Source organism: Drosophila kikkawai, chromosome 3R, assembly GCF_030179895.1.
Source record: "Drosophila kikkawai strain 14028-0561.14 chromosome 3R, DkikHiC1v2, whole genome shotgun sequence".
NCBI lineage: Eukaryota > Metazoa > Arthropoda > Insecta > Diptera > Drosophilidae > Drosophila > Drosophila kikkawai.
Window position 1 is genome coordinate 29,674,034 of NC_091731.1, and position 27,319 is coordinate 29,701,352.

Sequence of the window (27,319 nt, forward strand, 5' to 3'; positions counted from 1 at the left end):
TTTTTCACTGGCTGACAAGATGTCGCCGTCGCCGTTGCCGTCGCTGTCGCTGCCGTTTTGTGGCCCGCGTCGCTCGTCTGTGGTGTCTCCTTTGCCGCTGTGCTGCATAATTGCTTTGTGGTTAAAGGATTATTTACTTTTTTCCAGCCACGCCCGTTGCTTGCTCGTCCTGCAGGATCCCGGATGCCTGCTGAGTCACTTAAGACACGGTTTGTCCTCGTCACTAAGCCGACGGCTTGCGCTGATTTGGGCTTAAATGCATTCAGCTCATTTAATTTTCAGTGCACCGCAGAAAGCAACCGAGCCCGCTTCATTCTATACCCTGTATATGTGGAGAGTATCTTAGTTGTTCAGTTTTCTTAGATTTCAGAATATGTCTTCTCAGAAAAAAGGTTTTGTAATACATTTGTACAATCATTACATTGGTCTTCTTGACCAAAACAGGATTTTCTTGGCAAATGTAGTTGGAAATGTTAAAAACCTGAACAATAATTTAAACTGAAATCGTATTGACTTGTAACCCTGAACTACTTTTGAAACCGGTTTATAGATTTAATATATAATTTTTTATGATTATTGAAACTTTAAACTGCTTAGAAACAACATTAAAGTATTAAACAAATTGTAAAGGGAGTATCAGAATAATAGTTTCCAGACATTTTACACAATCTATATTATAGATGCCTTCATAAACACTTTAAAAGATATTAATTTTACAATAAATGCTGAAAAATGTAATGTTTTTATTAAGCTTAGAATGCATTTCAAAGAGTATTTTTCCACAAGTTTTTCGTATTAAACATTTTTTTGTGATATTTCCTTCCTTTTCGTTGGTCGGTTTGTCTCCCTTTCCAGCACTGCTGTCTCACAAATTATATAATTAAGTTAAAGTGAGCGGCGGCGGTGGCGGCGGCTGGCAATTTACGAGCAGCTCCAACAGCTCCCATCTGGCAGCTCCAACTCGCGGCTTGATGGGCACGGGTATGGGCACTGGTAATGGTACTGGCAATGGTACTGGTACCGGGTAATGGGTACTGGGTGGACGCTAATTTCTTAATTCTCACCTTCCGCTCGCAGGGCGGACGTGGACCATTCCCGTGTGAAGGCAGCCCCAAAAATAGCGCTTCCGTATGGCCATGTCTATCGTGACTTTTATTGGACCCTCTCCAGCCTCGGTGCGGAGCAACCAGTTGTAGTCCCGCGATTCCCAGTCCCAGTTCCACTCCCGATCCCAGTCCGAGTCCAGAGCCATGCCCACAGTCCCTTTTTTCGAGAATCCCCCCCAGTCGGCTGATTGCTGTTCATTCGCGCGTTAAATGTGACGGGTCGCGGGGGATGGGGATGCTGCTGGTGGTGATGCTTTTGAAAGCGAAACCCCCATTCCCAGTTCCCAGTTTCCAGTTCCCAGTTTCCAGTTCCAATCCCAACCCGTTGCGCCCTCAACTATATTTTCCTGGACTATTCTTTGACTCTCTGGACGTTTTGTGTTCAATTTAGCGTCATAATTTCGTTTATTGCATGACCGTCGCGCTGCTCCACCCCCAGCTCCGGCCTCCCAATCTCTAGCCCCAATATCCAAAACCCTCGCCATCTCCACCGCTGTCAAGTGTTTTTGTTGAGTTCATCAAAATTGTCGCTGGCCAGAGATGACATCCACTTAACGCAATTTTCAGTGCTGCTGCCACTGGCAGCTCCACTCGAGTGTCATCCATTCAGTCATTCAGGCGCTCAAGCCGCTACTAAGCATCCATTCATTCCGCCATTCATTCAGTCAGTCATTCACTCGCTCATTTCATACCATTTACAGTTACAATTAATGCTTGTTTGCCTGTCTCCCGCATTTTTTGCACTTTACCTCATCGCCCCGAAAAATCCCCCCAAAAAAAGAAAACATCAAAGAGGCTTCCCGAAATGGAGGCAAACGCACTTTTTAGCCACCCAACTGGCGCTGGGCTTATCTTAAAGCTGGCCAAAGCTTGCATATTTAATAATTGCTCAGCTGAAGTTCATAAAACTGAAGCAAGAAGCCCCCGGAGGAATCTGAAAGGCCCCAGGGGGAATCCCCCAATGAAAAGGGTCGAGGGATGGCCACGGATGGCGATGAAGCTGACGGCAAAAAGCGCAACCTTATATCCCGTCCCATAAATGAATGTTTTCTGCTACAGAATTTACACCTAGATGGGCGGAAGGGACCAGGACGAGGGGGAAGGATGGCCTGCGGCATGTCTGGCATACTTCTGGCCCAGCTGCGGCATGGCCATAAAGTATCTTGAATATTTCAGGTGTGTCGGTAACTCAAGCGGTCCCTCTCTCTCCTTTCATTCAGATTCATCCGAGACGCAGGTTCATTAGATGTCCACTGCAACTTCATTTGCAGGAGCAGGCTCGTAAAGTGGAACACAAATCTTGGCGGCTGGTTAACATTGCCAGCTGGTTGGATGCCAACTTGGTGTCGATTTACCTGGCTTCCTGGGGTATATTAACCTCAAATAATATCTTAAATGCAGAGATTTAAGGATCATTATATGTTAAATATTTATGGTTTAATTTCTTAAAGAATAACGTAAATTCAGAAGAAATACTATACGTTTTTGGACATACTCATGAAACAAGATAGTTATAACAAAAACCAAAAGCGAGTGAGTTCTTAGCCAAGTATGTTTCTACATGTTTCTCATCGTTTTTAATTGAATAAGAACACTCTTGGGGTACTTAATGTGATTCGCATAAAACGAAATGAAATCAAAGCACCAAGGATACCGGGTATCGCCGAATCGTGAGACTGTGACCTTAGCATCCCTACATGTTTTGGTTTTTTATGCGGCTGTTATTCCTTTTTTCTCTTTCGGTGCAGAGGCTTAGGCGGCGACGACGTTAGAATTTGAATGTTTTCTTTTTTTTTTTTTAGCATTGCCCCCCGTTAATCTATTTTTTTATGCGCTTTGCGAGGGCATTCGCCTAAAAGCTAGCAGAGTTTTTTTTCCTGCTGGTTTTGTTCCTTTCTGCTGGTTTCTGCTTTTGATTTGATTTCGTTTTCGTTTCGCATTGTGGGTTCTGTTTTCCTACTTTGTATATGGGTTGTTTTTGGGAACGACCCAAAAAACCGTATTTTGCTCTCTGTTTTCTTTTTTGTTTTCTTTTGTCATCTGGTCCAGCCACCCTAATTTGTTGTTGATTTTGTTTAGTTGTTGTTGTTGTTGTTGTCAACCTTTTGCATACAAAGCCCAGCACTCGCACACACGGTATAGCTTAAATGAGCATATATGTATGTATGCACCCCGCTTATTATAATCAAACAGTTTGTTTGGTTCACCTCTTAGGTACTTCTCCTTGTGGCGGTTTTTTGGCTGGCACCTCCTTTGGCTTCACTTTCTTCCTGATGTTGTTGCTCCAGGCGCTCGCCGCGTTCGCTTTTCACAGCACCTTCTTCGTACTGATTTGAGCACTTAACATAATTTAATTTCCACAAAATACGGTAAGATATATATAAATTACAGCTTCTTGCACTTGGCAAGCCACACACACACTCACAAACGCGGCAGTTGTTAAAACATTCTCCTCCTCGGCTTTCTTTGCTTTCTTTTCTCCTTTTTGACCCGGAGGATAGGATACCGCTATATCTGAATCTATATCTCCGACCCACACTGGCACAACACAAACAAAGCTTTCGGCGTCACTGTGTTTTGGTTTTGGTTTTTGGCTCGAACCGTTTTCGTGCAAGTTCGAAACTCCCGTTTTGCGGCGGTTCTTCGACTTCCGGCAGACCAACTTCCGGCACAACTTTGCGAATGAACGTTCGAAATTTGACTGACTGTACGACAAGACATCAACATTATATCCAACTCGGGCCGAACATGTTTGGTGCCATCAGTGCACTATAGGGCGAACAACCACTTTTTGTGGCATTAATTAATAACTTAAATCCGGGTTTTGAAGCACAAAAAAAGGCACATTTTCGTAAATTTTTTTTTAAGGATCTTACGACAATTTTTTAAATTTCATTTATTCCACATTAATTGTTAAGGTTTGAACTAAATTGTGTAAAAATTTGAACAAAAAATATTAAAAAATGAGCCGTTGTGGGAGGCTTGAACTTAACCCCACCAAAAACTGTGTCTTTTCAGTAGTCATATTATATCCGTCAATTTGTATCTCAAATCAAAAAATTTTCTGTTAGTGTATATGTCTGGCTTGTCTTTGAACGAAGGATTTTGTTTAATTAAAAATTTAATTTTTGGTAGCGCTTTTCATAAAAAGTGAAATTTGTCGGTTAGTAACATTTTAGATTTGTGTTATTAGAATACATTCCGGTTAATAAAAACCTATTTTTACAACTCAAAAAAAATAATTTTGGACAGAAAAATTGGTCGTTCGCCCCATAGTGCAGTATTGCCAGTTTATCGCCTTAAAAAAGCAACTTTTCGCCCGTAGATTAAGGAAAGGTAAGTCGCCCTAAATTTGAGAAAAATTTGCCCTAAAATTAGAAAGGAAAATTTCATAAATCTAGGGTGATTTTTTTAAAGGCGTTTTTCCTAAAATACAGAAAAATAATTTTGAGTGTAGGTTGGAATCGAACCACATCTTCGAACTCACATCTTCCAACTGCATCAAACTGGTGCGGTTTGAAACGAGCTGCAACTTAGGAGGTGTCGCAAGGTAAGTGCGGATAACGGAGAAAGCAGCAACAAAAACATGATCAACCGGTGGGAGTACCTTAATGCACTTGAAGTAATACCTATTGAATTATGTAATGAGACTATTAACTACTGAACAGCTAGCCAAAATGGTAGAAAAATCAGGCTTAAACAAGAAATATTTTAGAGTAAAAAGCAAACAATTTCTGAAGGAAACTTGTTCCTATATTTGGCTTAAAAATGATGTTTCGATTCTGTACGTTTTCTGAATAAATTGATTAAAGGAAATATGTTTTTTACATTTATAACAGATTTACGATTTTTATCAGATTTGAGCATCTGCAGGTGAAATTATGCATTGTTATTTCACAAAAAGCTCGCCATTAATCACTTTATTTTACGCATTGTGCAAGGGAATTTTAATTTTTTTGGGAATCGCAGCTCAGCTCAATAAATCTCTCCTTTTGCTGGCAATTTCAGATACGAATTTCAGGTCAGCTGAAAGCGGCAAAAGCCTAAGAACTTCATCGAATTGTTCTGAAAACCCGGCTAAACGACTTTAAGGCTCTCCCTTGCCGCCTACCGCATTTCACTTTACAGCCTCGCCTGGAGTGTGATTGATGTTGGTAATTATAATTACATATCAATTGTGATTGGTATCCAATCGGAGGTCGAGTAGGAGCAACTTTTTTTATTAGCCACAATTGTTAGGCTTTTAGGCGTGTTCCACGTATATTCTCTTTCGATAGGTACATTTCAATTAGTGTTGTCGAAAAATTTAAGAACTCAAACAACTCGAGATAGCTTAAAGGAACATTTTCCCCTACATTCAGGCATCACTGCTGTGGTACTTCCCACCACGATACTTCTTTCGGCGTTGGGGCGCCATACTCATTTCCGGCTTCCGTTACTTTGTGTGCGTGAAAAATTTGAATTGCGTGGCAAAAGTTTGACGTTTGACTTCTTTTTTGCGCTTATGTGCGTTTTGGCGCATCTGAAATTTATTGAAAACACATTAAGTTCCAGGCAACAGCGACACTTTCGCCGGAAGTTGGCAATTTCCCCTCGACGACGACTGGAGCCCTTGTTTTTGTGGGCGTGCCGCTCGTCAGGCAAATCAAATTGTCTGGTGCAATGGCAGAGCCGAGATTTATTTGCAATGCGGAAAGAACTTTCCCGGCAGCTGGCTAATCAGGGAAACCCAAAAATTGGGGAGTAAGTAAGTGTTCTAGCTAAAAGCGGCTGATAAGCATTGGGAATGAAAGTGAATTGAATTTGCAAATATCCTGTGGAACGCCTGCAAATCCCCCGATTTTGGTGACAACTGCCAATCGCCGGGGAACAAGCCACATTTTTTTGTCTTAGCCCGCCGCTGCTTAAATTGAAAAATCCCAAAAACATTTACATTATTGATAATGCTACTTCAATGTAAAATATTAGCATTAGATCGATATTTTGATTTAATCATTTTTTACACAAATTCAAGTTAAAATGAATTCTTTTCTATTCCAGTTTTCATAAGGTTAATAAATTCTTTTAAAATTAATTAAAATTAATGTTTTCCCAATATTTAATTATTAGATAATCGGTTGTCTAATTCCAATCTAAATCTTATCTATTTCTTAGAATGCTACAAGGTTCTAAAACTTAAGAAACATTTTCAAAATACTTTAGATATTCTAAAAGAATCCAAAACATTACACATATATAACGAAGCGCACAGCTGTATTGACACAAATTCTTAATTTATAATAATATAAATATAAATATAATAATAAAAATAGTTAAAGAAATACGTACAAAAATTTACATCTACAGTGGCGCTAAAAGGCCACTGCGCACAATATGGTGGCGAAACCTGGTGTAAATAAAACAGCTTCGAAAAACTGACGCACTCGTTATTTTGGTGCTAGTGAAGCACAAACCCTTCTCTAAAAAAATAAATATAAAAATATAAATAAAAAATAAAATATTCTTTCAATATATAAGATGTATAAAATAACAATAAGAATATTTTAATTTGCAATTAAATTAGATTTTATATTTTTTCATAGTTGCTTATACATTTCCAATTTCATAAGATATTCGAGTGCAGTTTAAGTACCATTTATATAAATATTAATCCGTTCAGTTGGGCTTTGCATTTTTCATATGCTCCAGGGTGAACTGCAGGATAACCACAATGAAGTTCATGGCGTATGAGACCAGGAAAAGCCAAAAGGAGTTGTCCAACGAAAACAGACCCAAAACGCGAAACTTGTAACTTGCTGTGGGCGAGACCAGGGGGTAAGGCGTTGGCGCCTTGGCCTGAAAGATATCAAAGTAAGCACCTCGTAGATTCCAGACTTGAATAGGTTTCACCCACCTGCTCCTGCGTTAGTCCTGGAGGAGTATAACCCAGTTCCAAACAATGCCTACGCAAATGACTCGCCTTCACCTGGCAGAGGTGAGCGGCGAGGATCAAGGCGTACAGTTGCAGAGTCACAATCAGACAGTTGTTGGATATCGTGAGGGGAACGCCGTGCTGCGATACAAAGTAGGACATAAAGGCGTACATGTTGGCCAGGATGTTGACAAAGCCTCCGATGACCAGCAGGAAGATGCCTAGCTGGAAAAGTTTCACAAATCTCAGAAACAAGGCTGCCCACCTGTATTCCCTTCGCAAGAGTTGCCCCAATCTGGGCTCAAGCTCACGTTCCTGCTGCCCGAAGCACTCCAGGATCAGAAGTATGCCGCCGAACACTCCGTTCGCGTAGACACTGCTCACATGCTGCACGTAGAGCTGGAGGCCATAGGCCAGAAGCTGTGACCACGGCAGGCGTCTCCCGGCTCCCTGGAGGAAGGGCACGTTGCACAGAAGTTCGTAGAGGGAGAGGAGCAGCTTCAGCCACAGGAACAGTGTGCTCCACCAGCTCAGCCTCCGTCGGTGATGCAACTTGACCAGGGAGCTTACCAGCCTGGCCAAGTCCTGACGACGATAAAGGTGGGCGCCCAGGAGAGCCAAGGATATGCAGACATCCCCCGTCATCGTGGCCAGCGCAATTCCCTTGAAGATCGCAGAGTGACGGACATTGGTGGCCTCGTACATGGCGGCGCTTTGCCACAGGAGCACAGGTGCTAGGGATGTAAGCAGGAGCCATCTTAAGACCCCGATCAGGGTCACGAAACGATGGCATCTAGCCCCCCTCCGACCTTGAATCCGAAACGGAGCCAAGGCCAAGAGCTGCCAAAGTCGCATCAGCAGACAAAGACCACAGACATGCGGCAATCGCGACATTTTACGGGCAACTGACCTTCCGGAAACTGCCAGTATATCTTATATCAAATTTTATTCTAGTCTGTTCTATCTGCACTTGAAGAAAGTCGACCTAATAACCTTTAAAATTTAAATATGTCAAAGGATTGCAAATTAGGATATTCACTTTTTTTCAATAATCTTTAAAAATAAATATATATTGTATAAATAATACATGCTTTTCCTTTTAACATTTTATTACAATAATTTCAATCAAATTTCTTTAAAATGATTTCAAAAAGAAAAACTTTTATAAGTAAGCTCATACATTTACGAATAAAGTTTGGTGACGAAATTCGAAGGTGTAGAAAAATGCACTTTTATCGCGAGGTGTACCTAAAGTATAGTTGTCAGCAATCGCTATCGCGGCCCAGCGGCACTAAGCCAATTCCAGATAAGTGCCGTCGATAGACGCACACACGCGCGTATTTATTTCTATAAACAAATGGCAAACATTACGATTTAACGATTAGGTGAAAGAGTTCTGCCGGCAGACTGGCCCGACTGACTCACAGTCCCCGAAGCTTTGGCGTTGATTTCCCCACCCCAGGTGCTCAGGACAAGGGCTTCACGCGGAGGTGGAAGGTCTTGGTTAGTGTGGACATGAAGTTGGGCATCTCCTTCATCTGGTTGAGGGCCTCGTTCTTGGTATTTGACTGGTACTCATAGGCCACCTTCCGGTTAACGGCTGTCAGCAGGCGGAGCAGCTCGGCGCCTTCCGTGCGAGAGGCATCGTTCACGGCGGCAATGTCCAGCTCTCGGCAGAGACTCTGGATGAACCAGGAGCCATCGTCCACATTGCGGAACGAAAAGAATTCTGGAAAAAAGTTTAAGAATTAGGTTTTATCTTGGAACCATATAATATTCAATGAGAACTCACTGTCGAAGGTGGAATAGAAGACGAGCATGTCCGCCGTGCTGGGAATGGCATAGGTGATGGGCTGAACAGCGGCAGGGGCGGCGGGAGCCAGTTCCCTGGTCATTACAGCGAAGCTGGAGTACTCCACCGCCTTCTCCAGATTCTCGCCGCGGCAAGCCTGGATAAAGAAGATCTTTGGCTTGTTCTTCAGCGTTTTGCAGTTGTCACCAAGGAAGGGATTCCACAGGCGCTCCACAGGATACGACATGTCCTTGGCGTAGACCTTGCCCTCCGTTCCATGGGACATCACTGCCAGCACAAAGCAATCGTTCAGACTGTGATCCTCGCGGGCAACTAAAGGAAAATATTATATATATATTATATTAATATTTATTTGAAATTTCGTTAGAAGTAAGAAATGTCATTGTAAGTCCTACCATTTTTGGTAAGAATTCCGGATCGATCAGAATAGGTCAACAAAATACGATTACTTTCTTTATCTCGTAATTATTGCAGTCATAGATGTAGTGACTTTGTTTTTGAGGAGATAAGATATCTCTCTTGTACCATTTTCCAATGAACTTGAATTATAAAAATGCCTACATATATCTCTCTGTGTTTTTATAAATTTCATCTAATTTGTATTTCAAATATTAAACGTAAACTTGAGTAATATATAAATTATATAAATTTATTGAAGATCATTTTTGGAGGCTAGCATATTACCTAATAATTGAAAAGACAAAAATAAACTTGATGAAGCAGGCAGATAAAGCGGTTCCTATGATTTATTAGTGGAAAACTAGTGTTTTGTGTATCAGTATTTATTCTGATGATAGCACTGAGCGCCTGAGGTCTTTTCTTAGTACTTAAAAACATTAACGTGAGTGGAAATATTATATGTTATTTTAAATCAAGGAAACAAGAGTTTTTACACTTGCAAAGCTGACACAGTTTTTATGGAACCCAGTTGGCAACTCACCCTCCTTGAGCTTGTCGTTGATTTCAGCAAACGTTAGGTCATCATAGACCCGCACATCGAAGCCGTATCCCTTGAGCGAGGTCCTCATATCATCCCGGTCCCGCTCCGTGCCCACACGCTGCTTTTGGCCCTTGACATCTTTGTGATTTAGGATCAGAGCGATGCCCGCCCGCTGGCAGTTCTCGTAGGTATCGTCGAAGGTGGGAATCGAGGTAATGATCCGCTTTAGATCCGCCTCCGAGGTGGGTGTCTTGGCGTTCAGCGTGGCATCGGCCTTGTCCTTCTTGTGCTTCTTCTTGTCTCCGAAGAGCGAGAAGTCTGTGTCGTCCATCTTCGAGCGTTAGCAGCCAGTGACTAACTGCGATTAGGTTTCCCCCACAAAAGAATGGTGGGGAAAATAAAAAAGCTCGCTCTGTGGTGGCTCTTATCTTATCAATGCAGGCCCGCTTATCTATCACCTGGCAACGGTTGCTCTCCCAAATTCTTGGGGCGATGATTAGGCCACCTCTACTTCTAAACACTCGTTCTCAGCAAAATATTGGGGTTTACCAGGAGGTTTCTGAAATTAAGCATGCAATGTGCATATTAAAGCGAGTGATTTTGCCACGCTTTGCACCTTAAGGTCACTGAGAAACTTTCCTCTAGGAATTTATTAAATTCCAGGTGTATTGTTGCAATACCTTCCTTCTTTTTCGGGGGCAAAGTCGATTAATTCTCAAGGGCACTTTCAATATTTTGCAAGCCAAATTAAAATATGTCAGCATATATGGGAAATTTTAAAACCTTTTTACAGCTTTATAAAGTCCAAATCCCATTAAAAAAATAAAAATATTTTTCTTAAGATCAAGAACTCTCATTTAATTTGATCTTTTATTCAAGGACATACTTTAATAATAATAATAACAATAACAATAAAAGCAGCCCTCTAGCTTCCGGCCGTAATTTTTCGCTGATGGGTTATGGTGCTGTCGACCACGTCCTCTTTTTGCAGATCCTTGTCGCCCCAACCCCACACGGGATGGGATCCGTCTCCCGTTCGCAACACTCGCCGGCGGACCATATCGGGTGACACACTCTTCAGGTCGTAGGCCCATCCCAGCCAGGCGAAAAAGTTGATGAAGCGCGTGGTGAAGTCCCGAGAGTACGGACCCAGCTCGGCGCTCTTGTAATCCCACGGGAAGACGTGGTGGTAGTTGTGATAGCCCTCGCCCATGCGCAAAAACATGAGGAATCTCTCATCCGTGGGGCTGATCTTCTTGTCATATGGCCGCATGCCGAACATGTGAGCCGAGCTATTCACCAACCAGATAATGTTAAGGTTGAGGCACCAGCGGAGCAGGGCCAGGACATGCCAGGATACTTTCAGCGACTCGCCCCAGCAGTACATGGGCAGGACAGTGGGCATCACGAAGCATATGAGCGGCATCAGCACGAGGAAGTACTTCTTCTGGAACATAACGAGGCGGTCTTGCTTTAAATCGGAGAGGTCGATCTCTTTACCCTTGGCCACCACATCCGGGTGCTTCCGGACGCACAGCCACCCTATGTGCGAGAAAAACCATCCGCGCTCCGAGTTGTAGGGATCTGCGTCCGTCTCCGTGTACTTGTGGTGCACTCGGTGGTCGCGCGCCCAATAGTAGACCGCATCCTGAAAGGCGAACGTGTCGAGGAACAGGAGGATCAACTGGAGGGGCACTTTAGCCTTAAAAGTTCGATGCGCGTACAGGCGATGGGCACCGCCGGAAATGCCGACGATCGAGAAGGCCACAGATACCGGAAATGCCAGAAACGTAGTCCATGTGGCCTCCGTGAATAGCAGCCACACGCCGTACAAGGAGAACAAATGAACCAACGCAAAGAGCACGATGTTGCGCCACACCAACTGCAACTTCCTGCCGTCGGTGTACTTCTTCTGGCTCACATCCTGATCCAAAGCCTCCGCATCCGCCTCGAAGAGCACTCCAGTGGCGTTCACTGTGGTCGCAGTCATTCTGTCACGCTTGTAAGAATGCGTTCAGTTTTTATATTAAAACGCGTGACAGGGGAACATTTTATAATGCAAGTTCAAGACCCTAATGCATTGTTGCACAACAACATAACATGGTATTTAAATTTATTGACGCAAGGTTTGCATCGCTTGTAAATTATCTATTTTAATTTAATTCCTAATAACAAGAAGTCAAAAGTTCGATTGTAAGCATACTTCCTATATCTAAACAGAACCAGACAGTGAGACTCGCTGTTAGTAGTCGTTCGCGTATTCATGTGAGCGTTTCTGTTCCGATTTTTCGAAAACAAGATATGGAAAAAGATTTGAAAAAGTAATTTAATTTAACAAAGACTTACTTAAGTGTTTTTATTGTAGTCTCATTGAGAAGAATTAATAATTGCTCTATTTAAAGGCAATAAGATTGAAGGTTAAAGTCCCGAGATATATAAACTTATGATTTTTTCAATTTTGCTAAGCCTTTAACGCACCGCGCCTCTAGTTGTCTATCAAATGGTTCTGAATTTCATTTGCATTTGTTTAAGGTAAGTGTGCCTGGCAAGAATTTGTAAATTGAATTTAAAGTTACTATAAAAGGCTAATTTTACAAAGTCCACTCAATAAATTCAGTTTTGTGACTCCGCATTCATTTGTGAATTTTGAATTGATTTTGGTGAAATGACTTTGTCACTTGACTGGCCATTGCGTAAACTGGAAAGGAAAGCGAAGCCAGCAAATCCCAAAAACAAGTTGAAATCGGTTTGCAGTCGAAAAACTCGAAAATAATAAAAACCGTCACAAAACTGCACACAAAACCGATTGCCGTGCATAATTGAGAATTAATTGCAGGCCAAAAACCGATGAGTTACCTCAAGATGATATTCGCAATATGAGGAAAGTGGCATACGATAGGCAAATTTTCAATTAATTGAATACTTTTGAAATCCCTCCGCTAGCCCAGCGATGCATACACCGATTGCCTCACTCCAAAAACCAATGACTGATGTGTAACTTGATAGGTGAGCGCAGGCAGGTGAGCCGATGGATTAGCATATCGACTTGCCTTCATTGTCTTCCTGCTTTCACTGGCCGACTTCTTGAGCAGCCCTCGCTGATTAGCATCGATTCTTCCAGCGAAGAGCAGTGGCTAACCACAAGTGACCATCAGAAGCACCAGAAGCGCTAGCATTCGCACGCGCCAATTTTCCAAGCCGCTGACTCGATCGGTCTCCGTTCGGTTCGGTTCGGTTCGGCTCTTGACGATGTAAGCACGGAAAACAAATGGGAATCAATTTGCTTAACAAAATTCAAAAAAAAAATGTTTATTCAATTCTTAATAGGTTTTATAAACTTAAGACTTTTGATTGATAGAACTTTTACTTTCTGTCATTTATATTTTTTCTGTTTTAATATGAAATTGACACACTTATAATAAGTAAAAAAACGTAAAACGTAAATAATCAAACAATTAATGCAAACTTTTCTTCTAATTCTTATTAAAATATATAATTTTTAGTTATTTTTATGCAATTCCCTTTGGCAATATTTTTTTTGTTCAGTGCAACATTTGCGTAGGTTGCGCTGGGCTGTCGGTCAGTGGTAGTCAGCCGTCTCTTCTCCGTCTTCGCCTCAACTCTGGTGTTATGTAAAGCTATTTAGCCGCATAATGCAAACGTTGCTCTGGCTTTGCTTTATTTTTTCGCCTTTCTTCGCTCTTTCTTCGGTGATCTTGTTAGCATTTTTCCACTGCCTTTGGGCCTTTATATCTTTTAGCTGGGTTCTGCGGCGCATCTCCGTCTTGGCCACAAACGCAAACCGTTAAGACGCCTTTATTGCAACTGCATTCGATTCATTGACTTCCCCGGAATATCGCTTCATTGTCGTAGTCCAGCCCTGTCTTGCCTGTCTGAGTTATATGTTTTGTTTTGTCTTTGATTTCTGACTTGCTGTCTGACTCTCGGCTTTCCATTGCGGCATCAGCAGCCATCAACAACGCCATCAGCGGGGCATCAACGCTGTGGAAAGAGCCTAGGGCTCTGGGGCCTCAGCGAACTGCATGTTTATGCTTATGTTAATAAGTTTTGTTGTTTATACTTTTACGAGTGGCTTTTGCTCAGCCAGCGCTATTGGACCTTCCTTCCTTGTTTCTCGCTTTCTGGCTGCCTTTCATTCATCCATTGGGCTGGCTTTTGTCTTTTCGCCAGCACGCAACGCACTATAGAAATGGGTACACTTAAAACTAAAATGTAGCCAAAGACAGGATTAAATGGAGCTCTAAAAAGAATAAGTAAATGTTACATTTCACTGAAACTGATCTAGCTTCAAGGTCTCTGTACGCATTCATCTTCGAACATTATTTAAACTTCAATTTATTTATTATCAATTGCCAATTCTTTTTGTTCTGTGCAGCTGTTGCGCTTTTCTGCCGATCTGGGCAGAGCAGCGGGTCTTTAAAGCCAAGGATACGTCCATGCAGCCCACTCCACCTGCCGCTTTTCTTTCTAAGCCACTTGTCGTGGCTTTTCTCGTTTTCTTGTGTGTGAAAAACTAGTCCCATCGCAGCTCAGCTAAGCTCAGCCCGGCCCGACTCGGCCTGCAGTGGTGAAGATAGCTTCAGTTGCTTGCGAGGTGTTTGCGTTGTCGGTTGTTCCGGTGGAGCGCGATGCGAGCGTGCGATATACAGATAGAAACCTCCACGGGATACCACGGATACGGAAAATCTTAATCCCCTTTGGCCCTAGTGAAATTTTTTGGAAATGGAAATGGCATATACAAGCTTTTCCTGGGTTCTGGCCGTAGCCGTTTGTGGCCTGCTCGCTGCAGTAGGCCAAGCTGCAAAAACGGGACAAGTGCAAGGCAAGTTACACCCGGCCGAGAGCCGTTATAGCCTTTTTGGCTGGCGGGACCGGGCTGGATTTGATCATAAATCAGCCAGCTAATGCGTGTGTGTCGAGACACTCAATCTCTCCGTCTCAGTGGTAATGTGTGTTTGTTCGCGTAAATCAAGTGCTGGACGCAGTCTTTCGCTTTGCCCCTGCACGTTTGTCGCCTAAGTCTTTCGTTTTGTCCCCGCCACCAGCAGGCAAGGCAACTTGTTTGGCTCGTTTGCTCGCTGGTCCGTTAAATAACCCAAATTTCAGATTTAAATGCTGCTGCGACAGCTTTTCCTCAGGGGTTGACCAAAAAATGTGCAAGGAAATCGATTTGTATTGAGTATCGCAATGAGGCAACCTGTTAATTTGTTTATGCAATGACGGACAGCTGACCCACATCCGCCGCCACCTCTTCCCAGGCTGACCCATTTCGGTAACATGCTCCTGCCTCTCTCCGTGACTGCCCTCTTTGGTGAACTCGCAGAACCAGACCTCCCTGCCCCGCCTGGGAACCCAACAAGTGTCGCAATGTTCTAATTAAAATTTAATTTGTTTGTGTTACTTGGAATGACCGACGACCGCCTGAGCTTAATGTTCTAGATGATGATGGCTAAGCCCGGGCTAAAGCGAAATATGAATGAGTTAAAGTTAATTGCCGCTAGACATCGGGTGCTAAAGTGTTCTTCGGGCCGCATGTGAGTGGTGCATATGAATTACATATCTGTTTTATGAGAACAATGAGGAGAATGACATTTATGTTGTGGGAAATGAGTTGAAGAACCGTTACAAAAGCCACCCGATCTCGAAAGTGTTAAGTGCAACCGGAATGGAGCTGCATAATTATTAGAATGTGGCCTCCAGTAAGTGATTGAGAAACATTTGCATTCAAATCATCCATGGAAATGAATAGGAAAACAATCAAAAGGAGAAGCAAGAGGTGAAGTTACGAAAAGATTTGATTGTTTCTTTATTATTTGGATACTAAAAAAAGAGTTTTGTAAAACCTGAAAAATCTGTGAGTATAGTATTTAGTCTATGAATTTATTCAAAAAAGAATGGGTACAAAAATTATATATCCTTATCCTTTTGTCGTAATAAAATTTCCAAAACAACGTTCTTTAAAACCAAATGCAAAATTTAATTGGTTAAAATTATAAATTATTATTTACATTTTAATCTTATCACAACGGAGGTTTTACCTTGCTCAGTTTTAAAACCTTAAAACGAGTATACATATCTTGGAAATTTAAACTCCATGTTATTATTTATTATGTACCAGTTCTTCTGCATATAAACCAATTGTGGGTGGTATTCCAGTTTTTATTTTTTGTTGCAAACTTCACTCAGGGGAAACCCTCCAACGCAAACAGTTCACACCAAAGTGAGCCAGAAACTGCAAGTAAATAATAGAAATTGCGAGCTCAAATTACAACTGCGGCAATAACAAGAAGCGAGAAGGCAACTGCAACGAAATTGGAATAAAACTAAGCCACAAATAAAACAATAAACCAGCCAGTGCCTACAAGGGGCACCGCAGACAAAGTCTCCATCTGCACCAGAAGATGCTTGGCGATGGCCAAGATTTCACTGCATCTGCATCTGAATCTGCAGAAACAATGATAATTTCTCGCTGCAGGAGATCTTCCGAAAAAAAGAAAGAAAAATGAAGCTCGGAGAAATGTCAGCGAGTCACAGATGGCAATCAAAGTGCACAGAAAATAATATTTGTGGACTTTATTTATTAACATCTGTGATTCATTTTATTAATTTGTAGTGATGTTAACAATTTTTAATAGGAATAAACATAGTAAATAATTAAATTAGAAAAAGATTGCAATTATTTAGAAAGAATACATAAATGTAATGTAACTTTGGATTTTTTTTTAAATACTTCAATTTGATGATTTCTTATACCAAAAAAAAAGGCAAAAGGAAAAGAGTTGGAATACATTCAAAATAAACACATTAATTTATCTATAAAAATATTCATCCCTTCATTGCGGGGATTTTCTCTTGGTGTGCGTCTTCTTGTCACTTGGAACGCACTCGGTGGGGATGTCTTTTGGGACACAAGCGACTCGAGCCATGGGCAAACAAAAAATGCTTAATTATGTCATGAGGGTGGGAACAAAAGCGGCAGCAATAGAAAATAATTTGCAAGAGCTGATTGCAGCCAGGTCGAGCTAGGCTAGAGTTGGAGCTAGAGCTGGAGATTGAGATGGAGAGAATCCACGACAGGCAGACAGTTGAATGCATGTGGAAAAGTGTTGCAACTGCACATGAAAATCGCAGTCGAATGGGCCACGCGACAAACGTAGAAAGTTTTTTCGGTTCGCTACGGAATGGCGCCAGTTCTGCCACGCCCCCTCATCACAAGACCGCTTCCTCGCCCCTTTTGGGATTCGCTTGGCGGTTTTCGCAGATTTTCCAATTGTTGTTTGGCGCAACGGCCACGCTTTTCCGTTTTCAGAGATTCTCAGCGTGCGCGAAAATTTGCATGCCCAAATAAACAACAACGCGACAATTTGTCAAAGTTTTACTTTCCTGCACGGTACATGCTATGCTATATATAGTAATCTGTAATCTCTGGCGACCCACTTTTCAGGCCACTCCGGCAGCTGTGCGTTTCACACGATGGATGGCGTCGCCGCGGAAAGCGAAGGTGTGCGCTTCATCCGGCTGCGCGAAGACGCCCAGGTGGGCAAGGAGATCCTCCGTCTGCAGGCCTTTCCACGCTCCACGGCCTCTCTGAAGGGGGCAGATGCCAGTGGCGATCACAAGTACTTTAACCTGACTGAGTACAACTCCACCATGCTGGTGGTGACGCTGGCCAGGTCCCTGGAAAGGCTGGTTGATAGGGATGTGCCGAGGAACCTGCTTAAGTTTCGAATCCTGTGCGCAGGCAAACAAGAGAAGATCGAGGAGGTAGGATATACTTTTTAAAACATTTACATATATTGCCCAACTTATTCCTTTGACTCATAGGGTAGCTACCTGTCCATCACCGTGTACATCGAGGACGTGAACGACAATGCGCCCGAATTTCTCAACGTGCCTTACGTGGTTGATGTGGATGAGAATACCTCCATTGAGAGCATTGTCTTTGAGGGGGTGCAGGCCTTTGATCGCGATAAGCCAAATACCCCCAACTCCGAGGTGCACTTTAGCATGTCCACGGTGCCGGAGCAACTGTCGGCGGACGGCAGTCCCTACTTCGCCCTCAAGAGTCCCCATCGACCGCTGCTGATTCTGAAGCGAGAACTGGACTTTGATAATGGGATCCGGCAGTTTAAACTGCCCATCTTCGCCTGGGATCGAGGCACTCCCGCCAACCAGGCCAATACCACGATCACCATTAATGTGCGGGATGTGGACGATCTGCCACCCAAGTTTACGGAGGGAGTGTATCGCACTCGGCTCAATGAGTTCTACCCAATGACTGGAGTTCCCATCAGGATACCCCTGTACTTTGCCCCGCCCATAATGGCCTTCGATCAGGACTCTCTAAATGCCTCGCTCGTGTACGACATTATCTCGGGCAATGAGCGGCAGCTGTTCCGGGTGAATCCTCACAACGGCGTCATGTACCTGCAGAAGGAAATCGATCTGGAGGAGGAGAGTCTTCCGGGCAACACATTCGTCCTGCAGCTGGAGGCGCGCCAGAAGGACAATCCTCTTAAGAAAGCCCTAGCGCGGTGAGTATTAAATAAATAAATAATTATATATAAATAAAGTATAACTCTGTCTTAGCATCGAAGTGGAGGTCCTGGATTTGAATGACAATGTTCCCGAGTTCGAGGCGGATTTCTATAATATCTCCATTGTGGAGAACCTGCCCACAGGCTTCAGTGTGCTGCAGGTGAATGCCGTGGATCGAGATCAGGGCGAGAACTCGGAGTTCCTGTACAATTTGGTAGAGACCAAGGATGCTGCTGGAGCCTTCCGCATCGATTCCCGTACGGGCTGGATTACTGTGCGGGATGATCGATTGCTGGATCGCGAGCAGCGAAGGTCCATCCAGTTGAACGTGGAGGCTCTGGAGAGGAATCCCTCTTATTTGGATGACAAGCATCTCAAAGTGCCGGGTCCCAGTAAGGTACAAGTGGAGATCACTCTGCTGGACACCAACGATAATACACCAAAGTTCGAGCATGGCAATCTCTATGAGTTCAAGGTGCCCATTACCGCTCCCACGGGCTATGTGATTGGTCAGGTGGCGGCCAACGATCCGGATGAGGGTCCCAATGGCAAACTGCTGTACGAGTTGCAGCGCCCCAAGGGCAGTGGTTATATTCCCTTCCGGCTGGACAACAAGAACGGAACCATTTACGTGGGCGGACCTTTAAGGAGGGGACGCATCGCTGTCTTTGTGGAGGCCAGTGACCAGCCCACCAATCCCTCGGAGAGACGATTCTCGCTGGCGGTGATTACCATTGAAGTGTATGCCACTATCGATGACCAGGCCATTGACTTTGTGGGAGCTCCCTACGAATTTTGGGTGGGGGCCAATACCCCGCTAGGCACTTCGGTGGGTCAGGTTCGAACCACTCTGATCTACGATGACGAGGACGAAATCATGTACGATCTCCTGCACACATACTCGGAAGGAGTGCCCTTCGCCATCGAGGAGAGGTCGGGCATTATCACCGTGATCCGCGAGCTGTCAGAATTCAAGAGAAAGGTGTACCATTTCGAGGCTGTCGCCAATTACGTGAGTTATCTTAACCCCTAATCTTAGCCATATGTAACTGATGAATCTCGCCTCAGCTATTCGCCAACTCCTCACAATCACTGATCATGTCGCGGAGCTCTTCCCCCCTGACCACCATTTCCGCCCCGGCTGAACTCAGCGACGAAGGTGTGCTCATCACCAATCTGACCATTCGGATTGTTAACAAACCGGAGCAGAAGGTGCCACTGAGACCTGTCATAGAGTAAGTATAATTTTCACCTGCCCGAAACCTATTGGCCAAACTGGATTAATTGCTTTAGAAAGCTTAATGGGTGTCGGGGAAAAGTGGTAAAGTATAATTAAGAAAGCCAAAAATAGTAACTGCTTAGGTATTTATTTATAAAATATTTTAATGGCTCTACGCAGATATATGACAATTTCCAAAGACTGTGAGAATGGTATTAATTTCCCTACTTACATGAAAACTAAACTTTAAAGCTATTAATTCCCAAAAAAAAGTTGAATAGAAACCAAGAAAGATATATATACTTTATTAAAAGACCATTTTTTTAACTTTAATCTATGAATAAAGCCACAACTTAATTAATCCCCATCATTAATCATCTCTTTTTCAGGGAGATCAACATGAACGTGATCAATTTCCATGTGGAGGAAAACGTGGTCGGTGGAATCATTGGCCAATTGCTGTACAAGAATGGTCTTAATCTGGTAAACAATGAACTGGGCAGCTTCCGGGAAATGCCTGCCTCCGAGGGAACAACCTCCAGAAATCTCACCATGGGCAGCAGATTCCGCAGTCGGAACCGGAGTCGCAGCTCCAAGTCCAAGCGGCGGCTGCCCAGACGCCTGGCGGGGGACACAAACCTGAAGCTTCGCTACATCATTGCCAACCAGCAGGAGGTGGTGAACAAGATCTCAATCACTGAGGATGGAACTCTGCTCACCCTTATTGGTCTGGACAGGGAGCAGCAGGCCAGCTATGAGCTGACAGTGATTGTGGAATACAGCACGGGTCTGGTGAGTGGCGCCGGCATCTACCAGGTGAACATCAAGGTGGACGACGTCAACGACAATGCTCCCAAGTTCAATGCTCTCACCTATGTGGGACTGATCAACGAAAACTGCGCCGTGGGCACGGAGCTATCGATGAACCATGCAATCCTCATCCAGGATGGCGACGAGGGCGTCAATGCGGAGTTTAGAGTGCAGCTGCAGGGAGATTACAGCGAGGAGTTCAGCATCGAGTATGTGAATGTTAGCTCGGCTCTGGCAGGCAATTCCAGCCATCACAAAATGTCATCCACAACGGGCGCTTTCAACATCTTTAACCTCACGGATCAGTGGAACGACGAGTTCAAGTACCAGGAACTGCACACCACCTTTATGCAGACGAACTTCAAGCTCAGCTCGGGACCTTATTTCCGGATTACCTACACGGGAAAGCGAGGTTTGGATAGGGAGAAGCAGCAACTATACAATCTGAAGATCATAGCCGCCGATAGCGGAGGCCTCTCGGGATATGCCCACCTTACTATCCTAGTGGCAGATGTCAACGACAATCCACCGATGTTTGAGCGCATCTCGGTGTTCAAGGACTCGCGTTTGGAAATCCGCGAATACACCACCGATATGGAGATCTACTTTGTGGAGAGTTCCAGTGGCCTGGCAGCTCCAGTGGCCACGGCTGCCATGATGTTGGCACCGCCTCCGTATCACATTCCCGGATCGCCAAGACTGCATCCGGAGCATAGAGAGCGCTCTGTGGGAGGCAGTGTGGCTCTGGGCGTGGTGGCCAGGGCTAAGTCACGGCGCCGAATGGTCCGTGCGACGACTGTTAAATGCCCTTTGTTTGCCATCTACGAGGACACCCCGGTGGGGACTAAGCTGCTTCAGCTGAGTGCCAGCGATGAGGACTTTGGCAAGAATGCCCAGCTGCACTACGAGGTGCGGGGCGAGCAGGTGGAAAGGACTCCGGGAATGCCACTGCTGCGGGTTCAGGGAGTGCGGTACTTTGCCGTCGATAAGCTCACCGGTGAGGTCTCGGTCAACTATCCGCTTGCGGCAAACATAGAAATATGGCTGAACTTGACAGTGACCGATATTGATGGTCTCAAGGACTCAACCTGCCTGCGATTCACAGTAATGGATGTGAATAATCATGCGCCGACATTCAAGAAGTCCTGGTACAGTTTCGATACCCCGGAGGGGGAGTACAAGGACAGCGTTCTGGGTCAGCTGATGGCCATCGACATGGACTTTGGCGAGAATGCAAATATTACGTATACGCTCAGTGACCTGCAGCTGCCGTTTAGCATAAAACCTGCTTCCGGAGTGCTGAAAATCAGCGGACAGCTGGACAGGGAGTTAAAGGACAAGTTTAGCTTCCAGGTGATAGCCAGGGATAATGCTCCGCTGATGCAGCGGATGTCCAGTAGTGTGGACGTGGAAGTGAATGTCCTGGACATCAACGACAATCGTCCCGAGTTCATTGGCTACGACGATCAGACCAAGGCCGTGAAGTATATACCTAATGTGGCGGATAGAACGATGATGTTGCCGGTGTACAAGGCATATCTGGACAGAGGTACCCAGCCGGGCACTTTTGTGAGACAACTCACCGCCATAGACAAGGATAATGTGGGCAATGGCAATGGCCTCGTCCTGTACTCCATCCGACACCAGGAAATGCAAGCTCCCCTCTTCCAGATCGACTCCAGAGATGGCACCATCTCCACGGTGTCCCGGATCAATGGCTACAATGACTATGAGCACCTGAATGTCTCGGTTATAGCCTCGGATGTGGGGAGTCCGGCTTTATCGGCCACAGCTGTGGTGATCGTAAACCTGCAGGGTCAGGCAGTCACGGATCCGCCCAAGCCTACTCCGAAACCCGAGCCACCGGCAAACGTGACCATCTTCCAGCATGCCTACTATGAGGTCAAGCTCGTGGAGAATAATGAAGCCCCCATCGAGGTAATGCGACTGAACCTCACAACCGGCCTTAATCCCGAGAACTATCGCTGGTCCCTGTGGCTGGAAGAGGGTCTGGATGAAACGGATGCCCATCCACCCTTCGAGTACGATGCCAAGAACATGCTGTTGTATGCTCTAAAGCCCTTCGATAGGGAACACATTGCCCGCTACCAACTCAGGATTCGAGCAGATCGATTAAGTCGAGAGGCTAGGAACTTCGCCAGGGTCTCCTATCCTGTGGTGGACGAGCGGATCGAGGGTCTTTCGCCCAACGAGTGTCGGATTCTGGTTCACATAACGGATGAGAACGATAATGCGCCCAAGTTCCGGGGAAACGGACAACCCATTGTAGCCGTTCTGCCGCAAAGTGCCAGCTTTGGATACCCGGTGACCCGGGTGGTGGCCACCGACTTGGACGAGGGTCTCAATGCCGAGATCCGCTACCGTCTGCTCAACGAGCCCACTCGCCTCTTCGGCATCGACGAACTGTCGGGCAATATTAGACTCCTGGGTGATTTGCCTCGCGACGAACGCATCTACGGCTTCGATGTAAAAGCCACAGATCGCAGCGGCGCAGACGATGGACGCAGTGGCATTGTCAATGTATTTGTGTACATCATTGACGAGTCCAAACAGGTGCGCCTGGTGGTGGCCGGAGTTCCCGTGGAGGTGGAACGCCGCATAGACGGCCTAATGGAGGCTCTCAGCGATGCCATTGGAAAGGATGTGCGAGTGAGATTGCTGGAGCCGTATTCCGGAGGACTAGAGGCAGCGTAAGTTTTACTTTAAGTTTTGGCTTTAAGGAAGATCTGGAAAACAATATATAGTAATCTCCCTTTAAGGCACCCAAAGATGTCATAAGAAACTTAAAATAACCTATATTCCTTCCATAATTAGCCCATAGTTCCAGTTCGAAAACAGTTCAGTTGAGATTCCTCTAAACGGGTTCCATCTTTCTCTCCACTTTTTTTGCAGCACCAATGCCTATATCTATGCCGTCGATCCGCACACGAATTCCATTATGGAAATGGAGCAACTTCAGGAGTAAGTCTTCGCCTTCCCTGTTTCCCCAAACGAAAATCGATTGACCCAGAATTGTCACGGAAATTAATGCTCTTTGAATTGGCTGGTCTCTTGCTCTTGCAGCTCCCTGGCGGGCCTCCAACTGGACGCACTGCAGTTGCAGCAGCAGAAACTGGACGGCTCTAAGCCGATGCCCCGAATTATTGAGCTGGCCGAGTTTGGACAGTCACCGAGACCCACGCACGCCTCCGCAGCTAGCTTCATGGGAGGACTGGAGTTTGTGACGGTGGTTCTCCTGGCCCTGGTCACCCTGGGGGCACTGATAGCCGCCTGCTGTTACCTGTGTCTGCGCCAGAAACGGTATGATTGAGTGGAGTGGGCCAACTGCAACCGAAAGACTGTAGCTCTAGATGCCTTTTTATGTTAGCCATAGATGTAGTGTTAGCCTAAGCTGAAGGCCACATAATAAATCTTAAGTCAATCGCACTCGTTGTTGTTGCTGATGTTGCTGACGTTCTTGGTATTGTTGCTGTTGCTAATGGCCAAGTTGGTGGTGCTGGTCTGCGAGGAAACCGGCTGGCATTAGGCTTCTCCTGTCCGATTAAATTATAACGGTAAAAAGCAACAAACACAGACATCAGCAGCAACAATTGAAGCGACAAACGTGCAGGCAATTAGACGAAGATCAGGTGACATCAACTGCAATATCTTCCCAAATGGGAATGCCACTCAAATAGCAACTCAGCTCATCAGGTGCAGCTTGATCCTACACTGCGATAAAACAAGATGTATTTCTATCTTTCAAGTGAACAGAAACAGTGAAGAAAATTATTAAAAAACGAAAAAGGCAATTAACATTTTTATAGAAACTAATTTAAATACTTTGTTTTTATTTTTAATTTGATTTTTACCGTTTTTTTCCTCTGCAGACGCCTTTGGTCGCAACGAGATTTCTCAGCCTCGGATGCCGGTCTCACCTATACCATCGCCGACATCGGGTCCGGTCGCGGCCAGAAGCAACGCCGCCAGCGGCAGCAGCGGCACACACAGCGTTGCAGCAAAGGCAGCAGTACTGGAAGCCAGCGACCCACTAGCGCCTTCATGCCAGAGTCCGTGTGCTCTTCCGCGCAGACGCAGTCGACGGCCACCGCCACCGAGAAGCTGGAGCAGCAGTTGCATCATCATCACCAGCAGCAGGCCTTGGCCACGCAACAGCAGCACCACCAGTACCTGAACGAGTGAGTGGTATTCAAGTCAAACGTGTTCCTAATAACGACCATCCTCGCAAAACACCGATCATCCGCAGGCAACAGCGTCAGCAGCAGCAGCAGCGGGAATACATCGATGTGCCACTGCCCAAGTCCATTGCCAAGGCTGCTGCGGCAGCAGTAGCAGCAGCCGGGGGAGCAGGCGGAGCCGGTGATGGCACTGTGGGCGTCGGTGGCACCCCATTTGTGCTCAAGTACAACGCCTGTCAGCCGGTGACCAATTTGTGAGTACATCTAAATAAATTACTTTTAAAATGTGTTCAAACGGGTTTGTACTCCACTTAAAATAACAGTTTTTTTTTGAAGTTGAGTAACTATTTCTTAATTGGTTTAAAGTGGGTTGTAAATATTTAAATATTTTTTTAAATTATATAAGCTAACAACGGCTCATAGTAATACTCTGCTTTTTGGCATAGAAATAATTACGAAACCTCGTTGTTTTCGCTGCACTCAACGGGCCAGGACTCTGGGGTGGAGTTCCTGAGCAGTCGCGAGCTGTACGAAACCTCGCCAGACTCCTTCCAACACAGTGGCTCAAAGCGTAGCAAAAATCCGGAGGTACTCTGTCCCAGGCATGCCAAGGCTCACTTGGAGCTGCGCCAACATCCGCCCAACACAGACAGCAGGTGAATTATAAGTCTGGAAAATAGTATATAGTATATAAAAAAAAATAAACTTTATATTTTTATCTATTCCCGACAGTGACACCTACGAGGACTCGCTGAAGACCGATGAGCCCTTGGTGGCCCACAATTGTCGCGAGCACCGACAGCATCCGCAGAACCATCATCCGCATTACCAGAACACGCGCTTCGAAAAGCGCTCCTGCGTGCGGCACTCATTCTCCGGGGTGAAGGACGACCTCATGCAGCACTCGCCACAGATATCGCTGCGCCCGCGGGGCCATGCCCTGCGCAACTCCATGAACGACCTGGAACAGCGGCTCCACAACCTGGAGCAGTCTTTTCGCCGGCCGCTTGAATTTAGCAAATCGAACTCGTTGTTTTAGTATTTAGTACATACAATGGGCAAAACAGAAACGCAGTGCAATCTTTAGTTTAGTCAGCCCTAGCTTAGAAGTTTATTAATAAGAGACAAGAACGCAGTGCAATAAATCGAAGAAGTCTACAAGATTCAGTTGTCGAAGTATTTGCGGAATTCGAGGCATCCGGCCCAGTTGGCCTCCCAGCCGGGAGTGAGCTTCTTGGCGTTCTCGTACCACTTGGCCACGTTGGAGTACCGCTTAAAGTCGAAGCCGGCCACGTCGAAGGTGGAAACGGTGGACAAGAAGGCAATGTCCGCCAGGCTGTAATCCTCGCCAGCCGAGTAGGTCTGACCCTCAAGGAAGGTGTTCAGGAACTCGAAGGCCACCTCGATCTTCTTGTAGCTCTCCGGATCGGCTGGCTTCTTGAAGAAGATCTGCGGGTAGTAGTAATCCGCAAAGCTCTTGTAAAGCGTGCCCATATCGAAGTACAGCCGCTGGTTGATCAGCGCCTGCTTCTGGACATCCTTGGGATAGAGCTTATCGTCCTTGCCATACTTCTGCACCAGGTAAACCATGATAGCCCGCGATTCCCACAGGGCGAAGCCATTGTCGTGCAGCGTGGGGATCGTGTGCTGGGGATTGATCTTCAGGTACTCTGGCTTTAGCTGCTCGCCGGCACGGGTGTTGATCACCACCTTCTTGTCAAACTCTACGCCCAAGGCCTGGGCCGTCATCAGAACAGAGCGGCAGGGCGCAGATCCGGGTCTGTAGTAGAAGTCCATTTCGCAGCTGAGAAATCGAAATCTCTACAAAACAAAAACAGCCATTCATCAAGTTCATAAGGCAGATGAATAAAACAGCGAATAGCTAATCACTTTCTTTGTTGGCACCAAGTTTATTTTTAGAAAAATAAGCTCAAGCGGCCCTCCATTACGTTTTTTTTTACTTGAACGTAGTCGAAAAAGTTGTGATAACATTCCAGAAACAAGAAATATGGAATTTAATTATTTAAAATATTTTCAAGATTGTTCCTGTAGAAGCTACAGAAATTGTTTTGAGATTCATCAAAAGCTGTCACAGCAGATGAATCAAAAAAGCGAATAGCTAATCACTTTCCTAGATGGCACCCATCGAATCTGACGTGACATAATCGCCATAATGAGCAGGCAAAAAAATAATAAAAATAAAATCTTTCGGTGGCTGAACTTACGAGATATTTATGTACAAGCACAAGAGGGGCTCCTCTATCGCCGAAGCACGACAAACAACTGAATAATGCTCAGCGATTTAGTCGATTTTTATACACACAAGCACACAGCAAAAAGATAACAAATAAAAAAAATATTTTTCGTGGGCTGATGGATCAATTAAGTACAGGTGATAATTGACAAATATTTTGGTTGTCCGATTCAAATGACTGGCCGTAAGAGAGCGCCAGTATAAGAGTAAAAAACTAATCAAAATGGAGTGAAAAGTGTGGCTGGTTTTACGAAAACTAATTGTTTAGGTAGCTACAATTTACGTAAGCCCGAGGCTAGTTCAGGTGTTGCTCGAAATTACCTTTCTGGTTTATTGTTTCTTATCAGAGGGAAATCTCAGCAGCATACGTTATTCCTATCGGCAAGACGCTCTATCTTATCGCACTGAAAAATGTTTGTAGTGCTGGTGTCGTACCTCAACGAATTTCACAAGAGCATGGCACCGGGGTCTTATCTCATTCCAGAAGTCAACGACTCTTCGACATAAT

At 45.0% G+C, this 27,319-nt stretch overlaps 6 protein-coding genes across 21 annotated transcripts in view; 1 reads left to right on the plus strand and 5 right to left on the minus strand.

Moving 5' to 3' along the window:
* LOC108077708 (collagen alpha chain CG42342) overlaps positions 1 to 3,793 on the minus strand; it is a 73,066-nt gene extending 69,273 nt beyond the window's left edge. For all 15 annotated transcript variants that reach the window (XM_017171155.3, XM_017171151.3, XM_017171149.3 and 12 more), the window contains exon 1: positions 3,314 to 3,793. The gene's annotated coding sequence lies outside the window, so the exon portion shown is untranslated. The remainder of the gene's footprint in view (positions 1 to 3,313) is intronic.
* A 2,951-nt stretch (positions 3,794 to 6,744) lies between these two features.
* Gr89a (Gustatory receptor 89a) lies at positions 6,745 to 7,973 on the minus strand. Its single transcript, XM_017171091.2, has 2 exons — positions 7,000 to 7,973; positions 6,745 to 6,941 (listed from the first exon to the last, which is right to left on the minus strand). Exons 1-2 carry the CDS (start codon positions 7,909 to 7,911, stop codon positions 6,762 to 6,764), a joined length of 1,092 nt encoding a protein of 363 aa, XP_017026580.1. The 5' UTR covers positions 7,912 to 7,973; the 3' UTR covers positions 6,745 to 6,761.
* Positions 7,974 to 8,108: 135 nt separating this feature from the next.
* Decay (Death executioner caspase related to Apopain/Yama) lies at positions 8,109 to 10,120 on the minus strand. 2 transcript variants are annotated; one of them, XM_017171380.3, is made up of 4 exons: positions 9,771 to 10,120; positions 8,810 to 9,142; positions 8,443 to 8,746; positions 8,109 to 8,364 (listed from the first exon to the last, which is right to left on the minus strand). In XM_017171380.3, exons 1-3 carry the CDS (start codon positions 10,099 to 10,101, stop codon positions 8,484 to 8,486), a joined length of 927 nt encoding a protein of 308 aa, XP_017026869.1. In that variant the 5' UTR covers positions 10,102 to 10,120; the 3' UTR covers positions 8,109 to 8,364; positions 8,443 to 8,483. The 2 variants fall into 2 exon arrangements, with proteins under 2 accessions (XP_017026869.1, XP_017026867.1); XM_017171378.3 differs by having other exon boundaries at positions 8,109 to 8,746.
* Positions 10,121 to 10,621: 501 nt separating this feature from the next.
* On the minus strand, positions 10,622 to 11,769 carry LOC108077847 (acyl-CoA Delta-9 desaturase-like). The gene has a single exon (XM_017171377.2). The coding sequence runs from the start codon at positions 11,758 to 11,760 to the stop codon at positions 10,696 to 10,698; it is 1,065 nt and encodes a 354-aa protein (XP_017026866.1). The 5' UTR covers positions 11,761 to 11,769; the 3' UTR covers positions 10,622 to 10,695.
* A 2,750-nt stretch (positions 11,770 to 14,519) lies between these two features.
* Cad89D (cadherin 89D) lies at positions 14,520 to 25,667 on the plus strand. Its single transcript, XM_017171289.2, has 12 exons — positions 14,520 to 14,613; positions 17,236 to 17,555; positions 17,616 to 18,325; positions 18,381 to 19,341; positions 19,398 to 19,564; positions 19,938 to 23,069; positions 23,272 to 23,340; positions 23,443 to 23,679; positions 24,249 to 24,557; positions 24,626 to 24,811; positions 25,004 to 25,213; positions 25,290 to 25,667. Exons 1-12 carry the CDS (start codon positions 14,520 to 14,522, stop codon positions 25,594 to 25,596), a joined length of 6,702 nt encoding a protein of 2,233 aa, XP_017026778.2. The 3' UTR covers positions 25,597 to 25,667.
* On the minus strand, positions 25,646 to 26,933 carry LOC108077790 (glutathione S-transferase 1-1). Its single transcript, XM_017171290.2, has 2 exons — positions 26,783 to 26,933; positions 25,646 to 26,378 (listed from the first exon to the last, which is right to left on the minus strand). Exon 2 carries the CDS (start codon positions 26,352 to 26,354, stop codon positions 25,722 to 25,724), a length of 633 nt encoding a protein of 210 aa, XP_017026779.1. The 5' UTR covers positions 26,355 to 26,378; positions 26,783 to 26,933; the 3' UTR covers positions 25,646 to 25,721.
* Between the last annotated feature and the right edge of the window lie 386 nt (positions 26,934 to 27,319).

Excerpts from the sequence above, each read along its gene's own strand:
- Decay (XM_017171380.3), bottom strand. The coding sequence starts at position 10,101 with ATGGACGACACAGACTTCTCGCTCTTCGGAGACAAGAAGAAGCACAAG. Across the intron at positions 9,143-9,770 it reads CAACGACAAGCTCAAGGAGG|TTGCCCGCGAGGATCACAGT; the intron begins GTGAGTTGCCAA and ends ATTTTCCTTTAG. Across the intron at positions 8,747-8,809 it reads CTTCTATTCCACCTTCGACA|AATTCTTTTCGTTCCGCAAT; the intron begins GTGAGTTCTCAT and ends ACTTTTTTCCAG.
- LOC108077790 (XM_017171290.2), bottom strand. The coding sequence starts at position 26,354 with ATGGACTTCTACTACAGACCCGGATCTGCGCCCTGCCGCTCTGTTCTG.
- Cad89D (XM_017171289.2), top strand. The coding sequence starts at position 14,520 with ATGGCATATACAAGCTTTTCCTGGGTTCTGGCCGTAGCCGTTTGTGGC. Across the intron at positions 23,680-24,248 it reads CTGTGTCTGCGCCAGAAACG|ACGCCTTTGGTCGCAACGAG; the intron begins GTATGATTGAGT and ends TTTCCTCTGCAG. Across the intron at positions 24,812-25,003 it reads TGTCAGCCGGTGACCAATTT|AAATAATTACGAAACCTCGT; the intron begins GTGAGTACATCT and ends TTTTTGGCATAG.
- LOC108077847 (XM_017171377.2), bottom strand. The coding sequence starts at position 11,760 with ATGACTGCGACCACAGTGAACGCCACTGGAGTGCTCTTCGAGGCGGAT.
- Gr89a (XM_017171091.2), bottom strand. The coding sequence starts at position 7,911 with ATGTCGCGATTGCCGCATGTCTGTGGTCTTTGTCTGCTGATGCGACTT. Across the intron at positions 6,942-6,999 it reads CAGGACTAACGCAGGAGCAG|GCCAAGGCGCCAACGCCTTA; the intron begins GTGGGTGAAACC and ends GATATCTTTCAG.